Genomic DNA, 24,650 nt, shown 5'->3' on the forward strand with positions numbered 1-24,650 from the left:
TTTTCAAATCTTTGGTGCCAGATGATCTTTTTCAATTCTTATTCTTATTGAAAGATGTCATAAAATTAGTATTGTCCTGATGCTTTCCATCACCCCACAAAAAAGAAAAATATTTTATTTCCTATTCTCATAAAACTTAATTCAACTGTATTCTCAGATCATGTTTTAATTACATTAACATTTGATTTCAAAGAAGTTCAGCCAGTTAAAGATGGGTGAAATTTTAATACTTCTTTGTCACAGGGTAATCATGTTTCTGATTATATTTATTATATTATATTATGTTAAACAGCAAACACAATAATTTTGTTAATATAATCATACAGGCTGTATGAAATGCATATAAAGTTTATAAATAAGGATTCACGATTCATGCCTCATGAAAAGTAAAAGTTTTAGTTATTTTTCAAGCAACAAATTGCCCACAATGAATGAGCAACAGGAAGGGTAACATATTGAGGATGCTGATAAAATCACCAATAAGCTGTTTTCTTTTTTTAAGTTTTAGCCTCACAGTCAAGCCAATTCTTTTCTCCTCCACTTGTGATTGGAAACAAAGTTCTCTGACTGACTGTTTATCTCTAATCCCTTTGCAGCACAGGTGTTGGCTACCATAAATTGGTCACCAGATACTTTCTCTGCCTTCTCTTTAAGCTGTAAGGTTGAGTAAAAGCTGTTACAATGAGTACTCAAATTTCAACCACTTTGTAAGGATATGGGACCCTCTCTTGAGACTTTTTAAAATCTTTCTTGAGTTTTATTCCAGATATTATCAACTTCTCTATATGATTTCCCCAGGTTTTTCCATTTTGATCTCTTTTTTATATTATTGCTCTTTGTAATAATGATGCAAAGAATGCAACTGAGCATTTTAACTCCGGAATCAATATATCAACAAGATAATAATTTAAACATAGAGTTAAAGGTAAAGGTAAAGGTTCCCCCGCACATGCGTGCTAGTCGTTTCCGACTCTAGGGGCCGGTGCTCATCTCCGTTTCAAAGCCGAAGAGCCAGCGCTTGTCCGAGGACGTCTCCGTGGTCATGTGGCCGGCATGACTAGATGCCAAAGGCGCACGGAATGCTGTTACCTTCCCACCGTAGTGGTCCCTATTTTTCTACTTGCATTTTTATGGGCTTTCGAACTGCTAGGTTGGCAGAAGCTGGGACGAGTAACAGGCGCTCACTCTGTTACGCGGCACTCGGGATTCGACCTGCCAAACTGCTGACCTTCTGATCGACAAGCTCAGCGTCCTAACCCACTGAGCCACCGCGTCCCTTAAACATAGAGTTAGGGTAAGCTAAATTAATTCATAACAAACTGAGTTTCACAGCAGAAACCTTTTCAAGCATTTATGTCTTATTTACTGGAGTGTGATGCAGTCATGATTCCATTGTATCAGGACTGGTACAATTTTTATTTTCACCAATAAAAAATATATTTAATAAAAGTTTTTTTGTTCTTTTTAGAAAATGAAATACAGGATTCCTAAAAGCCCTAAATGGCATTAGGTAATATACATTAAAAGAGCTATCTACCTACAGACATAAAATAAATAAAATCAAGACTGGGATAATTGCTACACATATTCCTTTTCCACAACAGCTTTCACAACAGGTCACTTACTTGTACTCGAGTGACATGTAGATACATGATGCATGCCACCAGGAAGCACATGCAAAACACTAAGAGAACAAGGACTATGGTACTCCTAGAAAAAAAATATTAAAACTAAGTCATGGCACACAAATAAAAGCAAATTCTTTACATTATTAGTATATATCTAAATATCAAGGATTTTTCTTTTTCAATATGTAAGTTTCTTTATTTGAATTCTAAATTATTCTTTCTCTGCTGTTCATCATTTTAGTGGCATTTCTTCTTTTTTATTTAATTAATAGAACAATGGTTATTTGAAAATAACGTAAAACAGGTCCTCTATGAATAAAGTTTACTATGATTTCTTTTAAGAACAATGTGTTTAGACATAACCCATCTGATATGGAGACACTGGTAGACAAAAAATGTTAAATAATGTATTTACAGAGAAAAATATACTTGCAAAGAATGGAGTTAAAGCAATAGAAATAGTACTTAGATTTATATACTGCATCACAATGCTTTACAGCAGGGCTTTTCAACCTTTTCACCCATTGTACCACTTTTAGGATATGGCAACATCCAAATACCACCAGTCACAAGGTGTCAAAAACTTGATGACCAAAAAAAAAGAAGGAAAAAAAGTGATGAAGTACAGGTAGTCCTTGACTTCCAACAGTTCGCTTAGTGACTGTCTGAAGTTACAATAGCACTGAAAAAAGTGCCCCCAAGCCACAGCCAAGCAAGACACCTGCTTGCCCGCTCGGTGGCGCTCTTCCTCCTGTCTGAGGTTTTCATTGTTGTGAGCATTTCTTTTGAGGATTGGCAGCGGGGGTGGGGTGGGAGGTGTTTGATTTTTATTTCCCCCATCTGCTGGGTGGTTGCAGCAGGTTTTGGTCACTTTTTTTTAAATCCCATTTATATCCCGCCCTTCTCCAAAGACTCAGGGCGGCTTACAATCTAAAGCACAAATCAAAGTGCTTAGCAATAGCCTTCATTCTATGTATATGCCTGCTTATTAGGGCTTTCGCAACCCCCCCAAGCGGCATTATTACAAAGTCAGCTTATTGCCCCCAACAATCTGGGTCCTCATTTTACCTACCTCGGAAGAATGGAAGGCTGAGTCAACCTTGAGCCTGGTGGGACTCGAACCTGCACTAATTGCAGGCACATGACCCTGGCACACTGTGACCATCATAAATATGAATCAGTTGCCTAGCATCTGAATGTAAATCACAAGACCCTGGAGATGCTGCAACATTCCAACTGATCAGCGCTTCTTCTGGGCTCAGCGGAAGAACCAGGATCAGTGATGAGCTCCATCTGGAGCCTGGTGCCGATCCTGGCACTTCTGCTGAGCCCTGGCAGTCCTGAAGAAGTGCTGATCCTGGCGCTTCCGCTGAGCCCTGACAGTCCTGCAGCTCCAGCCGTCTCTTACTCAGGCTTGTGCGGTGCTGCCACCAATTCAGCTCCTTCCTCTCCGCCACTACCACTTTTCTAGGATGGTCATGTACCACCTGCCAGGTGCTAATGTACCACAGGTGGTACCAGTACCACTGGTTGAAAAGCCCTGCTTTACAGCCCTTTCTAAACAATTTACAGAGTCAGTATATTGCCCCCAAGAATCTGGGTCCTCATTTTACTGACCTTGGAGGGATGGAAAGGCGATTCAACCTTGAGTCAGTGTATCAAACTCCTGTCAGTGAGCTGAACTAGTCTCCAATACTGCATTTTAACCACTGTGTTAGCACAACTCCTAGTGCCACCATGGTTCCTAAAGTTCTGAATTGTTATATCTCTTTCCCACAATGGCTAGGGGCACACTTTCATTGGACTTCGTTACTGACCTACCACATGTCAGGCCCCAAGTTCTGTTCTAGTGATAGTTTATCTCCTTTTTAAGATGGCTTATTTCATTCTCTGAAATAGATTCTCTTATTTATGCTCCTGAAACAGCTTATCTATTTTCTTAAAATAACACATTGTCTAATTTTCTCATTCCTGATAGAGGCAGGAAACTCAAAGCATGTGTATGGAAAAGTGTATTACACTTATTAGATATTAAACTCATTGCTTTTGTACGCATGTATTTTTCCTATGGCAGAATTTGCTTATCAAAGCATCAGGCTATTTACATTCTCTATAGTCAAAGAGATCTTGGTCCTCCCCTATTCCAAAGACTTCCCTTTTTTTCAAAAACTGCAAAATTGCTTGGCAATTTTGATGGGATCATCAAGGAGCAACCGTATTCTGCCAAACATCCTAGAAATATTTTGCCAACTATCATTGTCAGGAAGCCCTTCCTAGCCAACTCTTTGTTGTTGAAGATTTATGTCTTTAGGTGAGATTTTTCTACTCCATAGCAATATCTAAAAAGCTAGATACAAGTTTATTGGATTTTTTCCTAAAACCTTTCAAGTTCTTAGTGATCCTACTACAACCAACCAAAAGTGAGATTCTTCCAGTATTCTTTTCACATGATTTATTAAACTAAGATAGGATAAGGTTACAAAAGTGGCATTGCTTTCCATTTAGAATCCAGTTCATCTTCGCAAATCCCAGCATATTTTCAATCCTTTATTAATGGTCCCTATGTGAATTTGTAAGAAGACTATTAATTTTATTGCTAAAGGAGGAATGTCTGGACAGGTTATCTTGGGTCCAAAATTACATACAAAAATAATATTGGATAAAAATTCCTGAGTATCTCACAAAATGAGAGTTATATCAAATAAGTGATAGATACTTAAGACAGGATGAGCTAGAAATAAAAATAATAGGAGAGATCTAGGAGAAATCAAATGTCTTCTTGAGTTCACTGATAATATGAAAGAAAAGGAAATGCTGGTTGCTGTAATCATTTTTTCTTGTTCTGCTATATCCTGCTATATAACAATTCTATAATACCCTTTCCAAGAATGCATTTGTCAGAACACACTCCAATCCACATCTCAGGAAAGAAGAACTCTTGGAGACAAGATTGTCCAAACAGGAACTTTTACTAAAACATAGATGACAGTGGATATAATAGATAGGATCTGAAGCTGTTTCACAGATTGATACTTTTAAAGTGTCCCTGAGTAATAACCCCACCCCTCAGTCCATTTGGTCAGTCCTGGATCAGTCAAGTCTCAGGTGTCAAACCCCTCGTGGGAAAAAGGAGAACCACCAGTACATTTGCAACATTATTGCTTCCTCCCCTTCACATTCCATCCAGAGATACAAACCAGAATCCCTCCCCCCCCCCACAGCTTTCTTGCTTGTTAATAAATAGATAGGGAGAGGATTTCCTTTCATCGCAAGAGACAGAATTCTCCCCACCCTTTGTTGTTCGAAGTTCAGAGGGAGAGGGTTTCTTTCATTGGTCTTTTGAGATGGCCACCAGGCAGGCTGAATAAGCAAACATTACTTCTAAGAGAAAGAGAGGTGGCAATTAACACCTCCTTTCCTCCTTGGGAATGGCAGAATCCAATAAGGGGTGGTGGTGAGATTTTGGTTTATGCAGAGAGTTAGAAATGAAATATAAATGGATTCTGACAGCATGATTTCTATAGTGTTTATAACCCTTCTTTTCGTAAAATTGGTTAAGTAGGGTAACTGTATTTTCACAATTTGACATAGCTGTAATAATAGCTTATAATTCTTTCAAGGGCACACACACACACACACACACACATCCTGATGGCTTTAATCAATATTAACTATACATAAATACATTAGATTTGATTTAATACTGTGATTTTTTTACATATACACTAGACAAGTATTACACCATATATAGTTAGGACTTTCAGTTTACATTATTTGATAAATGTTGAATTTAACAATGTTGAATTTCAACTGCTTTTATATTTCAGCAGAAAGAAATAGGTAAAATAAATGATTCTTTTAAACAAAGAAAAATAGCTTTGGATGAGTTTGTGCTAACTCTCCCTGTAACAAATATTTTAAAAATTTCAATGAGCTTTCCCTAAAGAAAGAATTCTATCCATCCCTGATTAGAACACCATATGGTTGTACTAGAGGGGAAAAAAGTACCGTATATACTTGAGTATAAGCCGAATTTTTCAGCCCACTTTTTGGGCTGAAAAATTCCACTTCGGCTTATACTCCAGTCAACAAAAAAAACTTACCGAGGACTTGTGCGCGGCCGAGGCTTTGGTGCTTCCGGGATCGCCCGCACCTCTCCCAAGCCACCGCCGTCCGAGACCTGCCGAAGTTTGGGGAGGTTTGGGGAGGTGCGCGCGCACCTCCCCAAACTCCGCGCCTTGCCTGCCTGCTTCTTTCCGCAGCGGAAAGAAGCAGGCAGGCAGGGCGCGGAGGAACGGAGACTTGCCGACGTTTGGGGAGGTTTGGGCGCCTCCCCAAACCTCGGCAGGTCTCCGTTCCTCCGCGCAGACCTGCCGACGTTTGGGGAGGTTTGGGCGCCTCCCCAAACCTCCCCAAACCTCGGCAGGTCTCCGTTCCTCCTGCCGACCTTTGGGGAGGTTTGGGCGCCTCCCCAAACCTCCCCAAACCTCGGCAGGTCTCCGTTCCTCCTGCCGACCTTTGGGGAGGTTTGGGCGCCTCCCCAAACCTCGGCAGGTCTCCGTTCCTCCGCGCAGACCTGCCGACGTTTGGGAAGGTTTGGGCGCCTCCCCAAACCTCCCCAAACCTCGGCAGGTCTCCGTTCCTCCGCGCAGACCTGCCGACCTTTGGGGAGGTTTGGGCGCCTCCCCAAACCTCCCCAAACCTCGGCAGGTCTCCGTTCTTCCTGCCGACCTTTGGGGAGGTTTGGGCGCCTCCCCAAACCTCCCCAAACCTCGGCAGGTCTGCGCGGAGGAACGGAGACCTGCCGAGGTTTGGGGAGGTTTGGGGAGGTTTGGGGAGGCGCCCAAACCTCCCCAAAGGTCGGCAGGTCTGCGCGGAGGAACGGAGACCTGCCGAGGTTTGGGGAGGCGCCCAAACCTCCCCAAAGGTCGGCAGGAGGAACGGAGACCTGCCGAGGTTTGGGGAGGTTTGGGGAGGCGCCCAAACCTCCCCAAAGGTCGGCAGGAGGAACGGAGACCTGCCGAGGTTTGGGGAGGCGCCCAAACCTCCCCAAAGGTCGGCAGGAGGAACGGAGACCTGCCGAGGTTTGGGGAGGTTTGGGGAGGCGCCCAAACCTCCCCAAAGGTCGGCAGGAGGAACGGAGACCTGCCGAGGTTTGGGGAGGTTTGGGGAGGGGCCCAAACCTCCCCAAAGGTCGGCAGGTCTGCGCGGAGGAACGGAGACCTGCCGAGGTTTGGGGAGGTTTGGGGAGGCGCCCAAACCTCCCCAAAGGTCGGCAGGTCTGCGCGGAGGAACGGAGACCTGCAGAGGTTTGGGGAGGCGCCCAAACCTCCCCAAAGGTCGGCAGGAGGAACGGAGACCTGCCGAGGTTTGGGGAGGTTTGGGGAGGCGCCCAAACCTCCCCAAAGGTCGGCAGGAGGAACGGAGACCTGCCGAGGTTTGGGGAGGTTTGGGGAGGCGCCCAAACCTCCCCAAAGGTCGGCAGGAGGAACGGAGACCTGCCGAGGTTTGGGGAGGCGCCCAAACCTCCCCAAAGGTCGGCAGGAGGAACGGAGACCTGCCGAGGTTTGGGGAGGTTTGGGGAGGCGCCCAAACCTCCCCAAAGGTCGGCAGGAGGAACGGAGACCTGCCGAGGTTTGGGGAGGTTTGGGGAGGCGCCCAAACCTCCCCAAAGGTCGGCAGGAGGAACGGAGACCTGCCGAGGTTTGGGGAGGTTTGGGGAGGCGCCCAAACCTCCCCAAAGGTCGGCAGGTCTGCGCGGAGGAACGGAGACCTGCAGAGGTTTGGGGAGGTTTGGGGAGGCGCCCAAACCTCCCCAAAGGTCGGCAGGAGGAACGGAGACCTGCCGAGGTTTGGGGAGGTTTGGGGAGGCGCCCAAACCTCCCCAAAGGTCGGCAGGAGGAACGGAGACCTGCCGAGGTTTGGGGAGGCGCCCAAACCTCCCCAAAGGTCGGCAGGAGGAACGGAGACCTGCCGACGAGCCGCGGCCACACAGGGTATTCCTGTGTATTCAGGCTTGCAAAATGGCGGATCGAGCCTCTGCTGGCGGCAGAGGCTTGCAGAACGGCGGATCGGCTTATACTCGAGTCAATAACTTTTTCCAGTTTTTGGGGGTGAAATTGGGGGTCTCGGCTTATACTCGAGTCGGCTTATACTCAAGTATATACGGTAAATGATATTATGGTACATAATTTATATATAATCTGCTTAACCATTGGATTTTTTGTACACTAATAAACTGACTCTTTGGCTCTTAAATTTCTATCAGCTTTAGAAAAGCCATGAATGCAGATATTGCTCTGTTAAATTTTCCTAACCAAATGTTCCTAGAAAGTAGGAACAAAAGCAATTTTGCTTTTTATTATGTTATGTCTGTGTTTTATTAGTTCCTACAAGATTTGTTTTTCCACAAGCAATCCATTGCACTAGGTTTGTTCCCAATAACTTCAGTAAAGACCAATGGAAAGTTTTCAAAGTTAAAAGACATTAATTGAGGGTTTTTTTAGCACGTTGGATACAATTTAAGAAGTAGACAATTTAATGAATACAAAGCACATTCAAAATACTTATAAAGGTAAAGGTAAAGGTTCCCCCGCACATGCATGCTAGTCGTTTCCGACTCTAGGGGCCGGTGCTCATCTCCGTTTCAAAGCCGAAGAGCCAGCGCTTGTCCGAGGACGTCTCCGTGGTCATGTGGCCGGCATGACTAGACGCCAGAGGCGCACGGAACGCTGTTACCTTCCCACCGGAGCGGTCCCTATTTTTCTACTTGCATTTTTACGTGCTTTCGAACTGCTAGGTTGGCAGAAGCTGGGACGAGTAACAGGCGCTCACTCTGTTACGCGGCACTCGGGATTTGACCCGCCAAATTGCCAACCTTCCGATCGACAAGCTCAGCGTCCTAACCCACTGAGCCACCGCGTCCCTCAAAATACTTATATACCAGTATAAATGCGCTTGGCATTTAAATTATTGGAAACAAAATAACTTACTGTGGTATTATTAAAAGGTAGATAAGGCCAAATAAGGCAGCTAGAATCAGTGACAAAACTACAGAACTTGTGAAATATTCATCCTGAAGTTGGTGATACTGTGAATGAAAGAGGGAAGAAGAGAGACAGAGTTAGTTAGCCATTTGCTTTGCATTTTGTGATTCTGAAGACAAACAATTATGCTAAAATGATGCAAAAAAGATTTTAAATCCTAAAACTTGCCAGTTACATATTTCTTTTAAAATATTTATAGTTAGCCCAGAATTGGGAGGAAAATCCTCTTCTAAGCTTCAGTATACTTTGCAAATCAGAATAAGTCCATCACTCCTTATATTGGAATCAGGAAAAGAAGGAAAAAATCCTAGATATGTGTGCAATCCTTGAAAGAAAGTTGTGTGTCATTCTGAAAACAACAAAAGCAAGCCCTAACCTCTTTACACCTCAGACTTGGAAGGAAGGGTGGAATGTTATCTTTGCAGATCTCAGGTCTCAGATGTGCTAATGTAGCAGCCTTCATTTCCACCCAAAGCTCACATCATTTTCACTATATTGGAAGTATTAATATTTTATTAACTGTTATTAATAACTTTCTTTTAGGATCAGACTTTTCTAATTATAGTTCTCCACACTGATTTTAGAGACCTTCCACAAAGTTAGGATTTATACATTTTAAGTAGATCGAATATTATAATTCATTCAAAGCTATTGAAATAGACAGCTGAATAAAGGTTCAATAATTCTAAGGAAGAAATGATCTATGGGAAATAACTCAGTGGGGAAGACAAACTCATTTCTGAAACTAGGAGAGAAAGTTCAGCTTGAAGAGGATTTCTTGCATTTATAAGAAATCTCTCTGATTTCTTAATGAAATTATGAAAAATATTGATATCCTTTCCCCAAAAGAAAAGAAAACCTTTCTTTTTTCTTGGTGAAATTGTTTATCTAGGATAAAGCCAATCCTATTTTATCACAAACTGTGTTTTTTGCTTATCACTGCAGTTTGTTTGTGAAACACTGTCTCTTACAAAATACACAAATACTACATAATTGATTTTCAATCAAAGCCAGTCCCAACAAACAATATCACAACTTAGTAGCAATAGCTAGTAAAAACAAAGGTGATTAAACAGTTGTAGGGAGAACTGCCAAATATTAACTGAATAAAGAAAAACTAGTATGTATTTCTTGTCTTTTGATCTTCTCCAGATAAAAATGGTGAAACATGAAGTGCTAATATGAACAATGCTCCAAGTTTCTTTCAATATATTTTTTGCAAAATTGGAGCACTTTGATATAAAATTATGAAAGGGTTACAATATTCTGATAATTTAAAGAAGAAACTAGGATCCTACAGTCAGGCAAAACAACAACTATCTGATATCACAAAGGTATATTTTATTTGCTTTCTTCTTACATATAAAGAAAGAAGGAAGAGACTCTAGATTACAAACACAAAGATTGCATTTCGCTCATTGCTATAACACCAAGGCAAGATTTACTATCCTACCTAAAACCACATGATGAAATAATAATTCTGTGATGAATAAAGCCAATCCTTTCCTGACAGTACTTTCTTCATTTCTGTTCCTTTCAGATGAAGAAGGCTGTGCAAAATATCTCAAGGACCTCAGGTTTGGAAGGCTAAATCTTGCATTTACAAAAAAATGCAAACCATCTTTAAGAAAAGTCTCACCTACCTTTTGCTCACGTTCTATCTGCTTATACCTTAGAGTAAAAAAGTTTAGATCTGCCATTTCTGATTCAGTTTGCCGAGCCTCTATTAAGCGGCTGATATATCGGTTAACTCGGGTTCCAGGAGTGTTATATACAACATTTGTAGAAAAAGAGGAACGATTCCTGAGTTTTTCAGAGGCTGTTCTTAATGCCCTTCTCTGTGGCAAAAATTAAAAATAAAAGGTGAGCGATAGGACTAACAATATATTCGAAAGATTAAACAACACTATATTGTAGCATTACATGGGGTACAGATTGCTCTGCCTTGTGAAAAATCTATAAACTTACAAAAACGGTATAGCAGTAGCAGCCAATATTTAGTGTCCACCCTCAAACTGACTAATATCAGGTGTCATAAACTTGTGAAATGTGAAAAAAATCTGTAATTTATTACTGATGAATGAATACTTTCTATCATGACTTTATTCTTTTTTTTAAAAAATGTCTACAGGGACATATGTTCTTAATATATTTTTTCAAACTATTATTAGATGTTAAAAGTCTAGTATCTGTAGTATCTCTTAGCTTTTTAAGTATTTCCAATAGGGCATATGGAAGAATCTCAATTACTACATCACTAAATTTAAAGAGAGTTATTGTAACTATAATTATTTAATCACTTATTAAGATGCTTTGTAGAACTTGTCAAAGAATACCATGATTTCGTTATTTTGATAATGGAAGTATTGATCTATGACCAAAGGATATTTTGGGTATAGTTAGAATTTAACTTATTATGTGCTGATGATAATTTGTACATTTTTAAAAAAATAATTACTAATGTATTTACATTACATTCAGAAATATGAATATAGTACAAAAGATCATATATAGCATGTGAAAATATATCCTGAAAATATCCTGAAAATACAAATATCAGTGGAAATTATTAATAAGTGTCTGGCTTGCCTGATATTTCTTAAATTCTCATCTTTGCAGATTTGGGCTATAGAATAAGTAATAAAATGCATATAACTTCAATTTACTCAGATACATATTTAGGGAATCTGCATGTTAATATCTGTCAGATATTTTGACACATAGATAAAGTATTGAAAAAACCTAAATATGGGATGGGTGGCCTTCTTCTGATTAATATCTTCAGCTTTCTTGACTTTTAACTTTTATTAACAGAATAACAGAGTTGGAAGGGACCTTGGAGGTCTTCTAGTCCATGCCCCTGACTATACAGTATTATTTCAGACAAATGGCTGTCCAATCTCTTCTTAAAAATTTCCAGTGATGGAACACCCACAATTTATGCAGGTAAGTTGTTCCACTAGTTAATTGTTCTCACTGTCAGGAAATTTCTCCTTAGTTGTAGGTAGGTTCTCTTCTTCATAAGTTTCTATCCATTGCTCCTTGTCCTGCTTTCAGGTTCTTTTGGAGAATAAGTTGATCCTCTCTTCTTTGCGGCAGCCTTCAAATATTGGAACATTGCTATCATGTCACCCTAGTTCTTTTTTTCACTAGACCTAATTCCTGCAATTTATCTTCAAATGTTTTAGCCTCCAGTCCCGTAATCATTTTTGTCAGTCTCCTCTGAACTCTCAATATATTTTTTATTTCATGGTGACAAAAGCTGGATACAATATTTCAAATATGGTCTTACCAAGGCATTATAAAGTGGTACTAGCCACTCTGTAACTTATAAAATATAAAAATTATAATTTATAAATAAAGTACTTAGGGGTCTGATAGTTCAGTAGTTTAAGACTCTGAACTTGTCAGCTGGAAAGTGAAGAGCTGGGTTATGAGACCCAAGTGCCATGTGAAGGAGTAGGTGCCCTTACTTGCTCCAGATCCTGCCCACTTAGCAGTGGAAAAGCATGCAAATGCAAATAGATAAATAAATACAACTTCAACAGAAAAGCCTTGGCAAGTAGTCATTCTGGCCACATGACCATGTAAGTGTCTATTCCTACAGCTCCTGATGAAATAAGAAGCTACAGAAAAACACAAGATGTCGGCCTAGATATACAAACCCAAACTTTGATTACAACTAAAGAATCAACTACAAAAAATATAATAGAAGAAGTGGAACAATTACTACAAACACAGTTAATGGAAAATCCAGAAAAGTGACAGACAACATGGAAAAGGGAAAAGACTTTCTATATAAACCAGAAGAAACCTGAGGATCAAGAAGGAGAACAGACTGAAGGGAAGATAACCATTTCAGGACAACTACATTGAGATGGAAAAATAGAGAGATGATTTGTTAGTCCTTCCAAAAAAATGGTGACCAGATGGCCTTTTCTACTTCAAGTAACATATATAATAACACATGGAGAGCTATTTGATGACTGAAAAGCATGGACATGGAAGGCGAGTTGGCAAAGGAACCTAGAATAAGGCTGAAGAAAATTGGGGTTTTGACTTATCAGTGAGAATTAAAATAGAACATACTCAAATAAACAAGATGTGTACTTTGAATACTAGATTTTGTTATGAGCTGAGATAAAGAAAACTTTGGTTATTTAAAATTTGGAAGTATAAATATTAAAAGTTAAATTTGAATATTGTTTTGCTTATAAAGGTTGAATGTAAAAGTATATATAAGCTAAAAGTCTACTGATAAATGTAATAAATATGTTTTTAGTTAGCTGTTATAATAAAAACTGCTAGCTTAAATATGAGATAGCAGACATCAAGAGAAAAAGAGTATTTAACGTTGAAATAAGAGAAATTTTGGTTACTAAATTTAAGAGATTTGGAAATTAATAGAAAATAAGAATGTTATATTGTATTATTAATTAGTTGTAAGATGGTGAGAAATAGAATATATTCAAATAGGTAAGACGTGTATCCTGAATATTAGATTTTGTGATGAATTGTGAAAAAGGGAACTGTGGTTGTTTAAAACTTGGAAATTATAAATATTAAATGTTAAATTTAAATATTAATGGGAAACTAAAAATTGGGAAAAATGAATTAGGACATTGTATAAAGATTGAATGTTAACTAGTATATGTATAAACTAAAAATTATTGATAAATGTAAGAAAGTTATTTTTATTTGATTGATATAATAAGAATTGTATTAGTTTAAACATGAGACAGTAAATGCTAAGGGGAAAAGAGAGGAAATATTTAATGTAGTAGTTTGAGACTTGTACTAAAGATAATTGTATGTTATTGAATTATCGATTAACTCAGCCGCCACATTGCTTTTTAAATATTTAAACGTAAAATTATAAAATCAATAAAATTTAAAAAACAACAACACCAAAATGGAGATAAGCAATGCTTTTTAGAGTCATATTTGACTGGACAGGAGAAATGTTTATCTTTTTTACCTTTACTAACACTTCATATGAACTTGATTCTATTCCTCTGTTAATGCAGCCTAGCACTGCATTGGCTTTTTTGGCTGCTGCCACACACTCCTGACTCATATTTAAGTGATTATCCACTAGAACTCTTAGATCCCTCTTGCAGTTACTGCTTTTGAGCAGTATTTTGTACCTGAGCATTTTGTTTTTCTTGCCTATTTGCAAAATCTTACTTTTTTCACCAGGGAGTTTCATTTTGTTAGATAGGGCGCAGTGTTCAAGTCTGTCAAGATCCTTCTGGATCTTGAGCCTGTCTTCTGGGGTGTTAGTTATTTCTACCAGCTTGATGTCATCTGCAAACGATGAATTCCTCATCTATTCCCTCATCTAAACATTTATAAAAATGTTGAAGAATACTGGGAAAGACAGAGTCTTGCGAGACCCCACTATCTACTTCCCTCTTTGTAGATGTAGTTCCATTCAGGACTACCTGTTGAGCGTGGTTTGTCAACCAGTTACAAATCCATCCAAGTTGTGGTCTATTTTATTAAATATCTTATTGAAGTCTAAGTATACAATGTCCACAGCATTTTGCTGGTTCACCAATTTAGTCACTTCATCAAAGAATGCAATAATATTTGTTTGGCATGATCTATTTTTGGCAAACCCATCTTAGCTTCTAGTTATAACTTTGCTTGTTTCTAGGTGTTCACAGATCTGTTGCTTGATTATTAGATATTGATGTTAGACTGATTGGTGTGTAGTTTCCTGGATCTATTTTTTTCACTTGTTTAAGATTGAAACCACATCAGTTCTTTTCCAGTGCTCTGATAATTCCAAGTACTCTACAATCTTTGAAATATATTGTTCAGTGGTTCCAAGATTAAATTAGAATAGAATAGAGCTAGCCCCCTGCTCAAGCAGGAGAACCTATACCATCTTAGACAAGTCTCTTCTTAAAAACCTCCAGTGATGGTGCGCCCACAATTTCCAAAGGCAAGCCATTCCACTGGGTTAATTATCCTTACTGTTAGGAACTTTCTCTTTAATTCCAGGTTGCTTTTCTCTTTGATCAGTTTCCAACCATTGTTTCTTGTCCTACCCTCTGGTGCTTTGGAAAATAATTTGACCCCCTCTTCTTTGTGGCAGCCTCTCAAATACTGGAATACTGCTATCATATCTCCCCTATTTCTCCTTTTCTTTAGACTAGCCAAACCCAAGTCCTGCAGCCATTTTTCATATGTTTTAATCTTCAGGCCTTGGATCATCTTAGTTGCTCTTCCCTGAACTTTTTGCAAGGTCTCAACATCTTTTTTGTAGCATGGTGACCAAAATTGGTTGCAGTATTCCAGGTGTGGTCTCACTAGAATTTTATAAAGCGGTACTAATACTTTGTGTGATCTTGATTCTATGCCTCTGTTTAAACAACCCAGGATTGTATTAGCTTTTTTGGCTGCTGCTGCACACTGGCAGGTTCATAGTCAAGTAATTGTCCACTAGGATTCCAAGGTCCCTCTCATAGTTACTGTTTTGAGCCATGTCTCACCTAATCTGTACTATCTTTGATTTTTCCTATCTAAATGTAAAACTTTGCTTTTCTCCGTGTTAAAACTCATTTTGTTGGATAGGCCCATTGTTCAAGTTTGTCAAGAACTTTTTGGATCCTGAGCTTGTCTTCTGAGGTGTTGGCTATTGCTGCCAGTATAGTGTCAGCTGCAAATTTGATGAGTTCCTCTTCTATTCTCTCATCTAACTCATTGATGAAGATATTGAAGAGTACTGGGCCTAAGGTGGAGCCTTGTGGTACCCCACTGCTTACTTCTTTCCATGTGGATGTAGTACCATTGAGTACGGTTTGTCAGCCAGCTATAAATCCATCTGGTGGTGACTTGTCTATTCCACCTTTTTCTAGCTTACCAAGTAGCAGATTGGTGGTTCAGACTATCTTTTATTTTGGCCTGCCTTCCCTCTTTGCCTTGGATACACTTTTTACCATCTTCCTGCCTACCCTCCCCCCTCTCCCTTTGGATTTTTGACACACCTGGGTATCGGCCACGGTGGGAGAGTGGCTGGACTTCTCCATTTGCAACCTCATAGAGGTGGGAGCTCTATGGGGTTTGCCTACCCAGAGGATACCTGGTCCACCCACAGGAACGGAGTCTCAACCTGTCGTGAGAGGGCGGGGAGCGGCCTGTCTCTGGGGGCACCCAACTGAGTGGCAGTGAAGTTGGGTGGGGATCCAGTCATCTGTCTTTATGTTCAATCCTCCCATGGACAATTAAGGGATGCCTATCCTGGACTGACTGGACTTTTTCTTAGACTCATGCGGCAGTATACGAGCACGGACTTGCACGCCCTCAGGGGTGTCCCCCTCTCCTGGGTGCGACCCGCCTCCTTAAACATTTCTAACCTCGATGACGGACCCGAGTTTTGGGTCTCTGAGAGATGGCTGGGCAGGGGCAGGGGCCATCAATGTAAATCTAGAAAGCCTCTGATTATCTTTTTATCAAAATTTTTTATAGGGCTAGGGAGTGGGGTGGGAGATAGGGGTTGTCTGGCTATGGGGGGTGGCCAATCAACCATGGTTCAGGCCAGACTTGGGTCTGACGGCACGGGGGGAGAACGGGGTGGCGTTGTCGCCGGGGCTCATGAGCGGGTCATGGGATTATCTATTCCCACGATGGGGAATGGCAGCAGGCGGATAGACAGGGGGCCGTATTGCTACCGGGAGGGCCGTCTCCGCTACTTGCAAGTGGTGAGGCGCTCCGACCCTCTGTTTCTTCCCCGCGATCCCGGGAGCGAGGATGTTCAGCCTCCTGAGCTCCGGCTGGTGTACCTGAACGCCAGGTCCGTGGTTAACAAAGCTCCCCTCGTTAGGGATTTAGTTGAGGGTGAGGATGCGGACCTGGCTTGCATCACGGAGACCTGGTTGGGCCCAGAGGGTGGGGTCCCTTTGGTTGACCTCTGCCCACCAGGCTTTCGGGTGCTACACCGGCCACGAGCTCATGGTAGGGGTGGGGGAGTGGCGGTTACTATTAGGGAGACCTTATGTCCGCGGGAGTCCACCGTTTCTCAGATAGTCGGGTGTGAGTCTCTCTTTGTGAGATTTGGTTCTGGGGCGCAGTTGGGCTTGCTGCTGGTGTACATTTTGCCTAGTCGCACAGCGGCAGCCCTGCCCGAGCTGCTCGATAGCCTCTCGGGTTTGGTGGTTGAGTTTCCCAAACTTATAGTTTTGGGAGACTTCAATCTACCATCCCTGGGAGGTTCATCTGAGCTAGCTCGGGAGTTCATGGCTTCCATGATGGCCATGGACCTGACGCAAGTAATTTCAGAACCAACTCATGAGGGAGGCCACACCTTTGACCTGATTTTTTTATCTAGACGGTGGTTGGATGATCTTGGTGGGGGCTCTCCATTTATTATGCCCCTGTCATGGACCGATCATCATCTCCTGCGGCTGGTCTTCCGTTTTGCCACCCCCCGCCGTGGGGACACGGAACCAATTAGATGGTACCGCCCCAGACGCTTAATGGATCCTGATAGATTCCAAGCGGCGCTGGGGTCCCCACCTGCCTCCATTGCTCACAGCTCGGCGGATGCCTTAGTGGAAGCCTGGGAAAGGGCAGCCACTGAGGCACTTGACCGGGTTGTACCCTTGCGGCCCCTGACCCGGCGCAGATCCCAGCGAGCTCCATGGTTCTCCGCGGAGCTCCGGGAGATGAAGCGTCGGAAACGGGGCCTAGAGAGCTGTTGGAGGTCTAGCCGATCCGAACCCGACCGGTTGCGGTTAAGAACCTATATTAGGTCTTATCCCGCAGCGATGAGGGTGGCGAGGTGTAATTACTTCTCCACCCTCATCGCGTCCGCAGATAATCGCCCGGCCGCCCTGTTTAGGGTGACTCGCTCACTTCTCAATCAGGAGGTGAGGGAGGACCCCTTGCAGGGTCGTGCCGAGGAATTTAGTCAACATCTGTCGGATAAAATCGCTCAGATTCGGACCGGTTTGGACTCCAACTGGGCAGAGTCAGGCGATCAGGACACGGGCGGTCTTGTCAACGTTATCTGGGAAGAGTTTGACCCTGTGACCCCTGATGAAGTGGACAGGATTATGGGGAGGCTGAGCTCCTCCACATGTTTGTTGGACCCGTGCCCTTCCTGGCTGGTTTATGCAGCTAGGGAGAGGACACGAGGCTGGCTCCAGGCGGTTATATCTGCTTCCTTGAGTGAGGGCTATTTCCCCACCGTCTTGAAGGAGGCGGTGGTGAGACCTCTCCTCAAGAAGCCTGCCTTGGACCCGGCTGTTTTGAACAACTTTCGTCCAGTCTCCAACCTTCGCTTTCTTGCGAAGGTTGTTGAGAGTGTGGTGGTGCATCAGCTCCCTCTGGTCCTGGATGAAGCGGATTATCTGGACCCCTACCAATCGGGTTTCAGGCCCGGGTACAGCACGGAGACGGCATTGGTCGCTCTGGTGAATGATCTCTGGAGGGCTCGGGACAGGGGATATTCCTCTGTCCTAGTCCTATTAGACCTCTCGGCGGCTTTCGATACCATCGACCATGGTATCTTGCTGCGGCGTCTCAGGGGATTGGGAGTGGGAGGCACAGTTCTTCAGTGGTTCTCCTCCTATCTCCTGGGACGCTCGCAGTCGGTGTTGGCAGGGGGGCAGAGATCGGCCCCTAGGTCTCTCGTTTGTGGAGTTCCTCAGGGGTCAGTTTTCTCGCCTCTCCTGTTCAACAGCTATATGAAACCGCTGGGTGAGATCATTCGTGGTTTTGGAGTTGGGTATCATCAATATGCTGATGATACCCAACTTTTCTTTTCGACCCCAAACCACCCCAGTGATGCCCTCGCTGTGATGTCCCGTTGCCTGGAGGCGGTTCGGGTCTGGATGGGGAGGAACAGACTTCAACTCAACCCTGACAAGACTGAGTGGCTGTGCATTCCGGCATCCCGGGACATTCAAAATGTTCCATCTCTTTCTATGGGGGGTGAGCGCTTACCCCCCGTGGATAGGGCTTGCAACTTGGGAGTCCTCCTAGATTCACGGCTTACCCTGGAAGATCATATAGTGGCCGTGACTAAGGGGGCTTTCGCCCAGGTTCGCCTGGTGCGCCAGTTGCGGCCCTATCTGGACCGGGATGCCCTGTGCACGGTCACTCATGCGCTCGTGACCTCTCGCCTTGACTACTGTAATGCTCTCTACATGGGGCTTCCCTTGAAGACCACTCGGAGGCTCCAACTGGTACAGAATGCGGCCGCGAGAGTTGTCTTGGGAGTTTCCCGGTACTCCCATGTTACACCTTTGCTCCGCGAGCTGCATTGGTTACCAGTTGTCTTCCGGGTGAGGTTCAAGGTCTTGGTTATGATCTTTAAGTCCCTACATGGCATGGGCCCGGGTTACCTCGGGGACCACCTGCTGCCGGCGTCAACTCCCCTCCGCCCTGTGCGTTCCCACAGAGAGGGCCTCCTCAGGGTGCCTCCAGTCAGGGAATGCCAACTGGCGGCCCCCAGGGGGAGAGCCTTCTCTGTGGGTGCCCCGGCTTTGTGGAACCAACTGCCGGTGGAGCTCCGGATGGCATCAGACCTCCGAACTTTCCGTCGTGGCCTGAAGACCCATTTATTTGAATTAGCTGGTCTGGCCTGACGGGGGATTTGGGTTTTAAATTGTTGTTAGAATAGTATTATTGTTTTTAACTGGGCATTGATTTAATCTTTTTTTTAACTTTTGTATTGTATTGTATTGTTATTTATATGCCCTGTGAACCGCCCTGAGTCCCTAGGGAGAAGGGCGGTATATAAATTAAATAAAACTAAACTAAACTAAACTAAACGCCTTACTGAAATCTAAGTATACTATGTCCACGGCATTTTGCTGGTCTACTAATTAATCGAAGAATGAAATAAGATTAGTTTGGCATGATCTGCTGGCTACCAGTTATAACTTTGGTTCTAATTGTTCACAAATCAGTTTTTGGATTATATTTCTCAGAATCTTCCCAGGTATTGATCTCAGACTGATTGGTTTGTAGTTTCCTAGGTCTGTTTTTTTCCTCCTTTCATGAAGATGGGAATCACATCAGCCCTTTTCTAATCCTCAGGTACTTCCCTGGTGCTTGAGCAATTTTGAAAGATATGGTGCAATGGTGCTGAGATAACATCTGCCCGATCCTTCAAAACTCTGGGATGTAATCTGTCAGGTCCTGGTGATTTATATTTGTCAAGGTCGAATAGGTGTTCTCTTACTATTTTCTTGCTTATTTTAATTTTTGTTTCTAGTTTTTCTTATACAGTATTTTTTTTTGTATGGTACACTAGGTTTCTGTAACATGGGGCTGCCCTTGAAGACCACCCGGAGGCTCCAGCTGGTGCAGAATGCGGCCGCGCGGGTAGTGATGGGAGCATCCCGATACTCCCATATTACACCCCTCCTGTGTGAGCTGTATTGGTTACCGGTTGCCCTCCGGGTGAGATTTAAGGTGTTGGTACTTACCTTTAAAGCCCTACATGGCCTAGGCCCAGGATATTTGCAGGACCATCTACTGCTGGGAATGACTTCCCATCGCCCAGTGTGATCACACAGGGAGGGCCTCCTTAGGGTGCTGTTGGCTAGACAATGTCAGCTGGTGACCCCCAGGGGGAGGGCCTTCTCTGTGGGAGCACCAGCCTTGTGGAACCAACTTCCCCTTGAGCTCCAGATGGCCCCGGATCTCCGGTCCTTTTGTCCCGGCCTTGAAACATTTCTTTTCCATCAGGCTGACCTGGACTGACAGGGATTTTAAAAATGGTTTTAACTTATTATTGGGGCTGCTAGTTTAATTCTTTTTTAACTTTTGTATTATTGTATTTTTATTGTTGTTAGCCGCCCTGAGTCTTTCGGGAGATAGGGTGGCTTATAAGTCCCAAAAATAAATAAATAATAATAATGCCAACATGTCATACCCAATCTTGTGTACTATTGCTTCTAGTGCACCCTGTTTCTTCTCCAAGCTTTGAGCATTAATATATAAACATTTAATACTTTTATGTCTGTCCATGGGTATGTTTCCTGGACCTCCTGATTGGTATTTGATTTTTTTTCTTTTTTCTCATTATTCCCTACCTCTTTGTCTGATTTTATTTTCTTGGGATTTATGATTGGTTTTGTGTTCTAGAGATTCTAATGATTGGTCACCCTTCCCCCTCAATTTTAGTTTAAAGCCCTTAAATGAGTTGGACCAGTCTTTTTTTGAGAACATTTTTCCCTGTTTTCATTTCAGCCCATTACTTGCCAAAAGTCCTTCGCATAGGAAATGCAGTCCATGGTCCAGGAAACCAAAGTTTTCTTGGTGACACCAACCCTTTAGCCTGTGATTTATTTCTAGAATTCTTTCCCCCCCTCAATGTTGGGAGTACTTATGAGAACACTACTTGTTGCTCCCAGCTCCTTAACTTTATTGCCTAGGTGCTTATAGTCTCTCAGTATTGTGCTCAGGTTTTTTGTTGTGTCATTCATCCCAATGTGAAGAAGTAGGAGAAAGTAGTAATCTGTGGGCTAATTATTTTGGTTAGGTTTTCAGCCACATCTTTTATTTTTGCTCCTGAGAGACAACATACCTCTCTGGATTGTATTTACGGTCTGCAGATGGCTGATTTTGTTCCTTTAAGAATAGAATCTCCTATCAAAAGCACTCACCTTTTTTGAGGTGTGTATGTGTGCAGTCTGAGGTGCTTTTCTGCTTGTCTCAGGTGTATTTGTCGATGTGACTTTTTTATGGATATTTGGTGTTGTTTCTTTGCTAGGTGTCTGCATGTTTCCTTTGAAGAGGACGTTGTGGGTCTGTATATTTTCATCTAGGGGGAGAAATCAATTGTTCAGTTTTAATGGGGCTGCTTCTCATTGAGTTAGATTGGGCAGTAGGGTTTTGTTAGATGTATACTGCTTCTTCCTTTGAGTGTTGTGTTTCCTTCTATGTGTGACATACCTCCACTTGTCTTCCTCCAAGAGTCTATCGGTAGAGTCAAATCCTCTGGGAGTTATTTGTCCATTGTTTGATGCAGTTTGGGTATAGCTTTCTTGCCTATGTTGGAGTTTGGCTAGATCAGAGGTCCTCAACCTTTTGGGCACCAGGGACCGGTTCCATGGAGAGAGGTTTTTTCATGGACCAGAGGCTGCATGATTTTGTGTGCTGCCTGCATCTCCTGGATGGGGCTTTGCTTGTTTGTGTGGGCAGGTTGCTGGCATGCCGCAGCCCGCTACTGGTCCATGGACTGGGGGTTGGGCACCCCTGCTCTAGATCCCTTACTTTTTCCTTTAGTAGTTCACATAGTTTACATTTAATGCATGTATAATTTCGGTGTTCTTTCGGCATAAGCACATACTTGGAACATGCGTTGCATACCACAGTAATATCTGTCTCCTGTTCCATGAATTTGTTACTTGAAAATCCCTCTTTTATGGTTGGTAGAAGTGCTTTGTTGTTAGCTATGCTTCTACCTTCTCTGTTCTAGGTAATTATGCCATTCACAGTCCATATCACCTGGTTTACTGCCATTCACACCACCTGGTGTACTGCCATCCACAGGTCCTAGTCTACTGCCATCCGCAGATGACATATGTCAATTCCTTCAGAACTTTGGGATGTAATATATCTGGTCCTTGTGAACTCATCTAGGGTAGACAGATGTTGTCTTTCCATTTTCTTGCCTATCTTAACTTGTATTTCTTTTGAGTCTTTTATGGTTCTGCTTTTGGTAGGTTCAGCTATTTTTTTTCCTTTTTGTGTGAAGACAGATGCAAAGAATGAATTAAGTAGCTCTGCATTCTTCCTGCTGCCCATCACTTCCTTGTCATCTTAGTAAAAATTAAGTCCAATATAGCTAATCCTCTAGTTCTCTCTTCTACTTTTTTGGTATCAAAGTTGTCAGCTTAACTTGTTAGGAACTTGTTTGATTTCCACTTGATGCAGAGTTTGTCTCCCAGTTGATATCAAGGCAGTTAAAGTTCCCTATTACTACTGTGCTTTGTTTCCTGCATTCATTACTTCAGTGCTTTTTTTAAAAAAAAAAGGTGCCGGAACTCTCATCTTGTTAATCTTTTATTTATGTAATTTTATTTATATATTTATTTATATAATTAAAAATTATATATTCAATTCTTAATGCATCTTTCAGGCATTCACCAAATAAACTAGAATTTGTTGTGAGCATCTCCTTAAATACAAACAGCTCATAAGCCGGACCTATCTATATTAGCAACCACATTATTGATGGCTTGTACATACCATTTTAAAGATATGGTCACATAGGTTCAAATGAATGAGATGCTCCTTATAACCCAAAATGCATGCTATTAATTCATCCCTGCCAAAATAGTTATTTTCATCAGACTTAGTTCATGATGAACTTAAAATACTAAGTTCTGTTTTATCAAATTAATAGGGGTGAAAAATTGTGGATAGCTCCCCCATGTTTATATACTGCAGGTGGGTATAGTACAAATGGAATATTATTTTTTTGTTTATTTGGAAAATGATGTGTTGCACTTTAGTAGAGGAGGAGACAACTTTTGTATATATAGTATGACATATATTGAATTCCTTTTGGATAGATTAGCAGTGGGAGATAATAGATGTCTAATACAAGTGCATATGCTGCCTTCAACATATATGTGCTTAATTGATGGAGTCAAGTTACTGACAAGATAATGAATTGCAAAGAAATTGTTATTAATGCATAAGTTAAACATTTTGTTTCTATTTCTTTACAACTGCTGATAAAAAATGGCCTGGCTATGTTCAAATTATACACACAAGAGAACAGGCTTAGGTGAGAGGGAAAGTGTTACAATTCAATCTATTCATGAATATGAATGAATATGTCCATAATTGCCCAGTGTATTTTAACAATGATATAGAACTGTGCTATGAGGAGCTTACAATTTACATTTCTTATTCTTGGGGAATTAATGACAGAAAGAAAATGGATTGAAAAGAGTAGATGCAAAAGTAAATAGATAAATATGAGAAAATATAGTTTTATATCCTTAAGTAATTTATGAAGAAAATGCTTAAGATCACCACTTCAGATGGACGTACAAAATCTGCAAGAATCCAGATAACCACTAAAATAGTAGCCATAAGACACAGTTCCTGGCTGAGGGAGTAAAGGAGACTATGTTTTAGAAAGCTAACTTTCATTCTCAGGGGTCATTGAGGACCACCTCCTGAGCTTGGAGCTAAGCAGGGTCAAATCTAGTTAGTGCTTGGATGGCTGTCAGGAAATCTCAGAGATGTAGGTTAGATTGGGGAGCTGGGGGTAGGGGGTGGGGACGTAAGGACCCCATAAAGGAGACAATGCAAACCAGTTATATACTGTTGCAAAAATAAAGGCTACCCAAATGTCTCCATGAAATGAACAAGAGAGGACTTTAACTGAAGAAAAGTTTACCTTTCTAATCCTGCATGGTTCTAAAATTAGATCGGGCTGATGTAATCATGCCCTGGCACAAACTAACAGCCAGCAACAGCCTGCAACCCGCCTAAACACAGGGATCCAGTGACAGACAAACATGGCCAGTGTCGTAATTGACAGGACCTTTAATGGGCCTCCCCCTCCCCCCCCAGGCTCTCTTCCTTCACACCTGCTGCTAAGAAATAGCTTGGGCGGCCTCGCCTGCCTCCTCTGAACTTTGCTCACAGTCGACACCACAGTAGCACCTCTCTCTCCAGAAGGAGAACAAAGAAAGACCCTATTGGCTTTCGAAAGCCAATAGCGGGAGTAGCACAGCTTGTGCAAAAGTTGAAAAAAATCCATCAAGAAAAGGTGCTGGAATGCCATTCTGAGCGTTCTATGAGAAAAAAAGCCCTGCATTAGTTAGCTGATTAAGCATTAAATGATGCAACATGTATTTTGAAGATCTTGGACAGACTTTTAAATCTGATATTTATTCTTATAAAAGTTGAAATAATTCTATTGAGATAATTACCTATAAATCTTTATTTTCTAGTTCTTGGACTAAATAAATGTGAATGAATATTTTAGATA

At 42.1% G+C, this 24,650-nt stretch overlaps 1 protein-coding gene across 1 annotated transcript in view; it reads right to left on the minus strand.

Annotated features, from left to right (window-relative positions):
- The window catches only part of ADCY1 (adenylate cyclase 1), a gene marked incomplete at its 5' end in the record, with an annotated part of 504,540 nt that overhangs the window by 77,413 nt on the left and 402,477 nt on the right, over positions 1-24,650 (minus strand). The window contains 3 exons of the mRNA XM_083378277.1: positions 1,626-1,710; positions 8,621-8,718; positions 10,318-10,512. Coding sequence (XP_083234403.1) covers positions 1,626-1,710; positions 8,621-8,718; positions 10,318-10,512 — 378 coding nt within the window. The remainder of the gene's footprint in view (positions 1-1,625; positions 1,711-8,620; positions 8,719-10,317; positions 10,513-24,650) is intronic.

The sequence above is a fragment of the Vipera ursinii genome (genome assembly GCF_947247035.1).
Source record: "Vipera ursinii genome assembly, chromosome: Z".
In the NCBI taxonomy this organism is placed as follows: Eukaryota; Metazoa; Chordata; class Lepidosauria; order Squamata; family Viperidae; genus Vipera; species Vipera ursinii.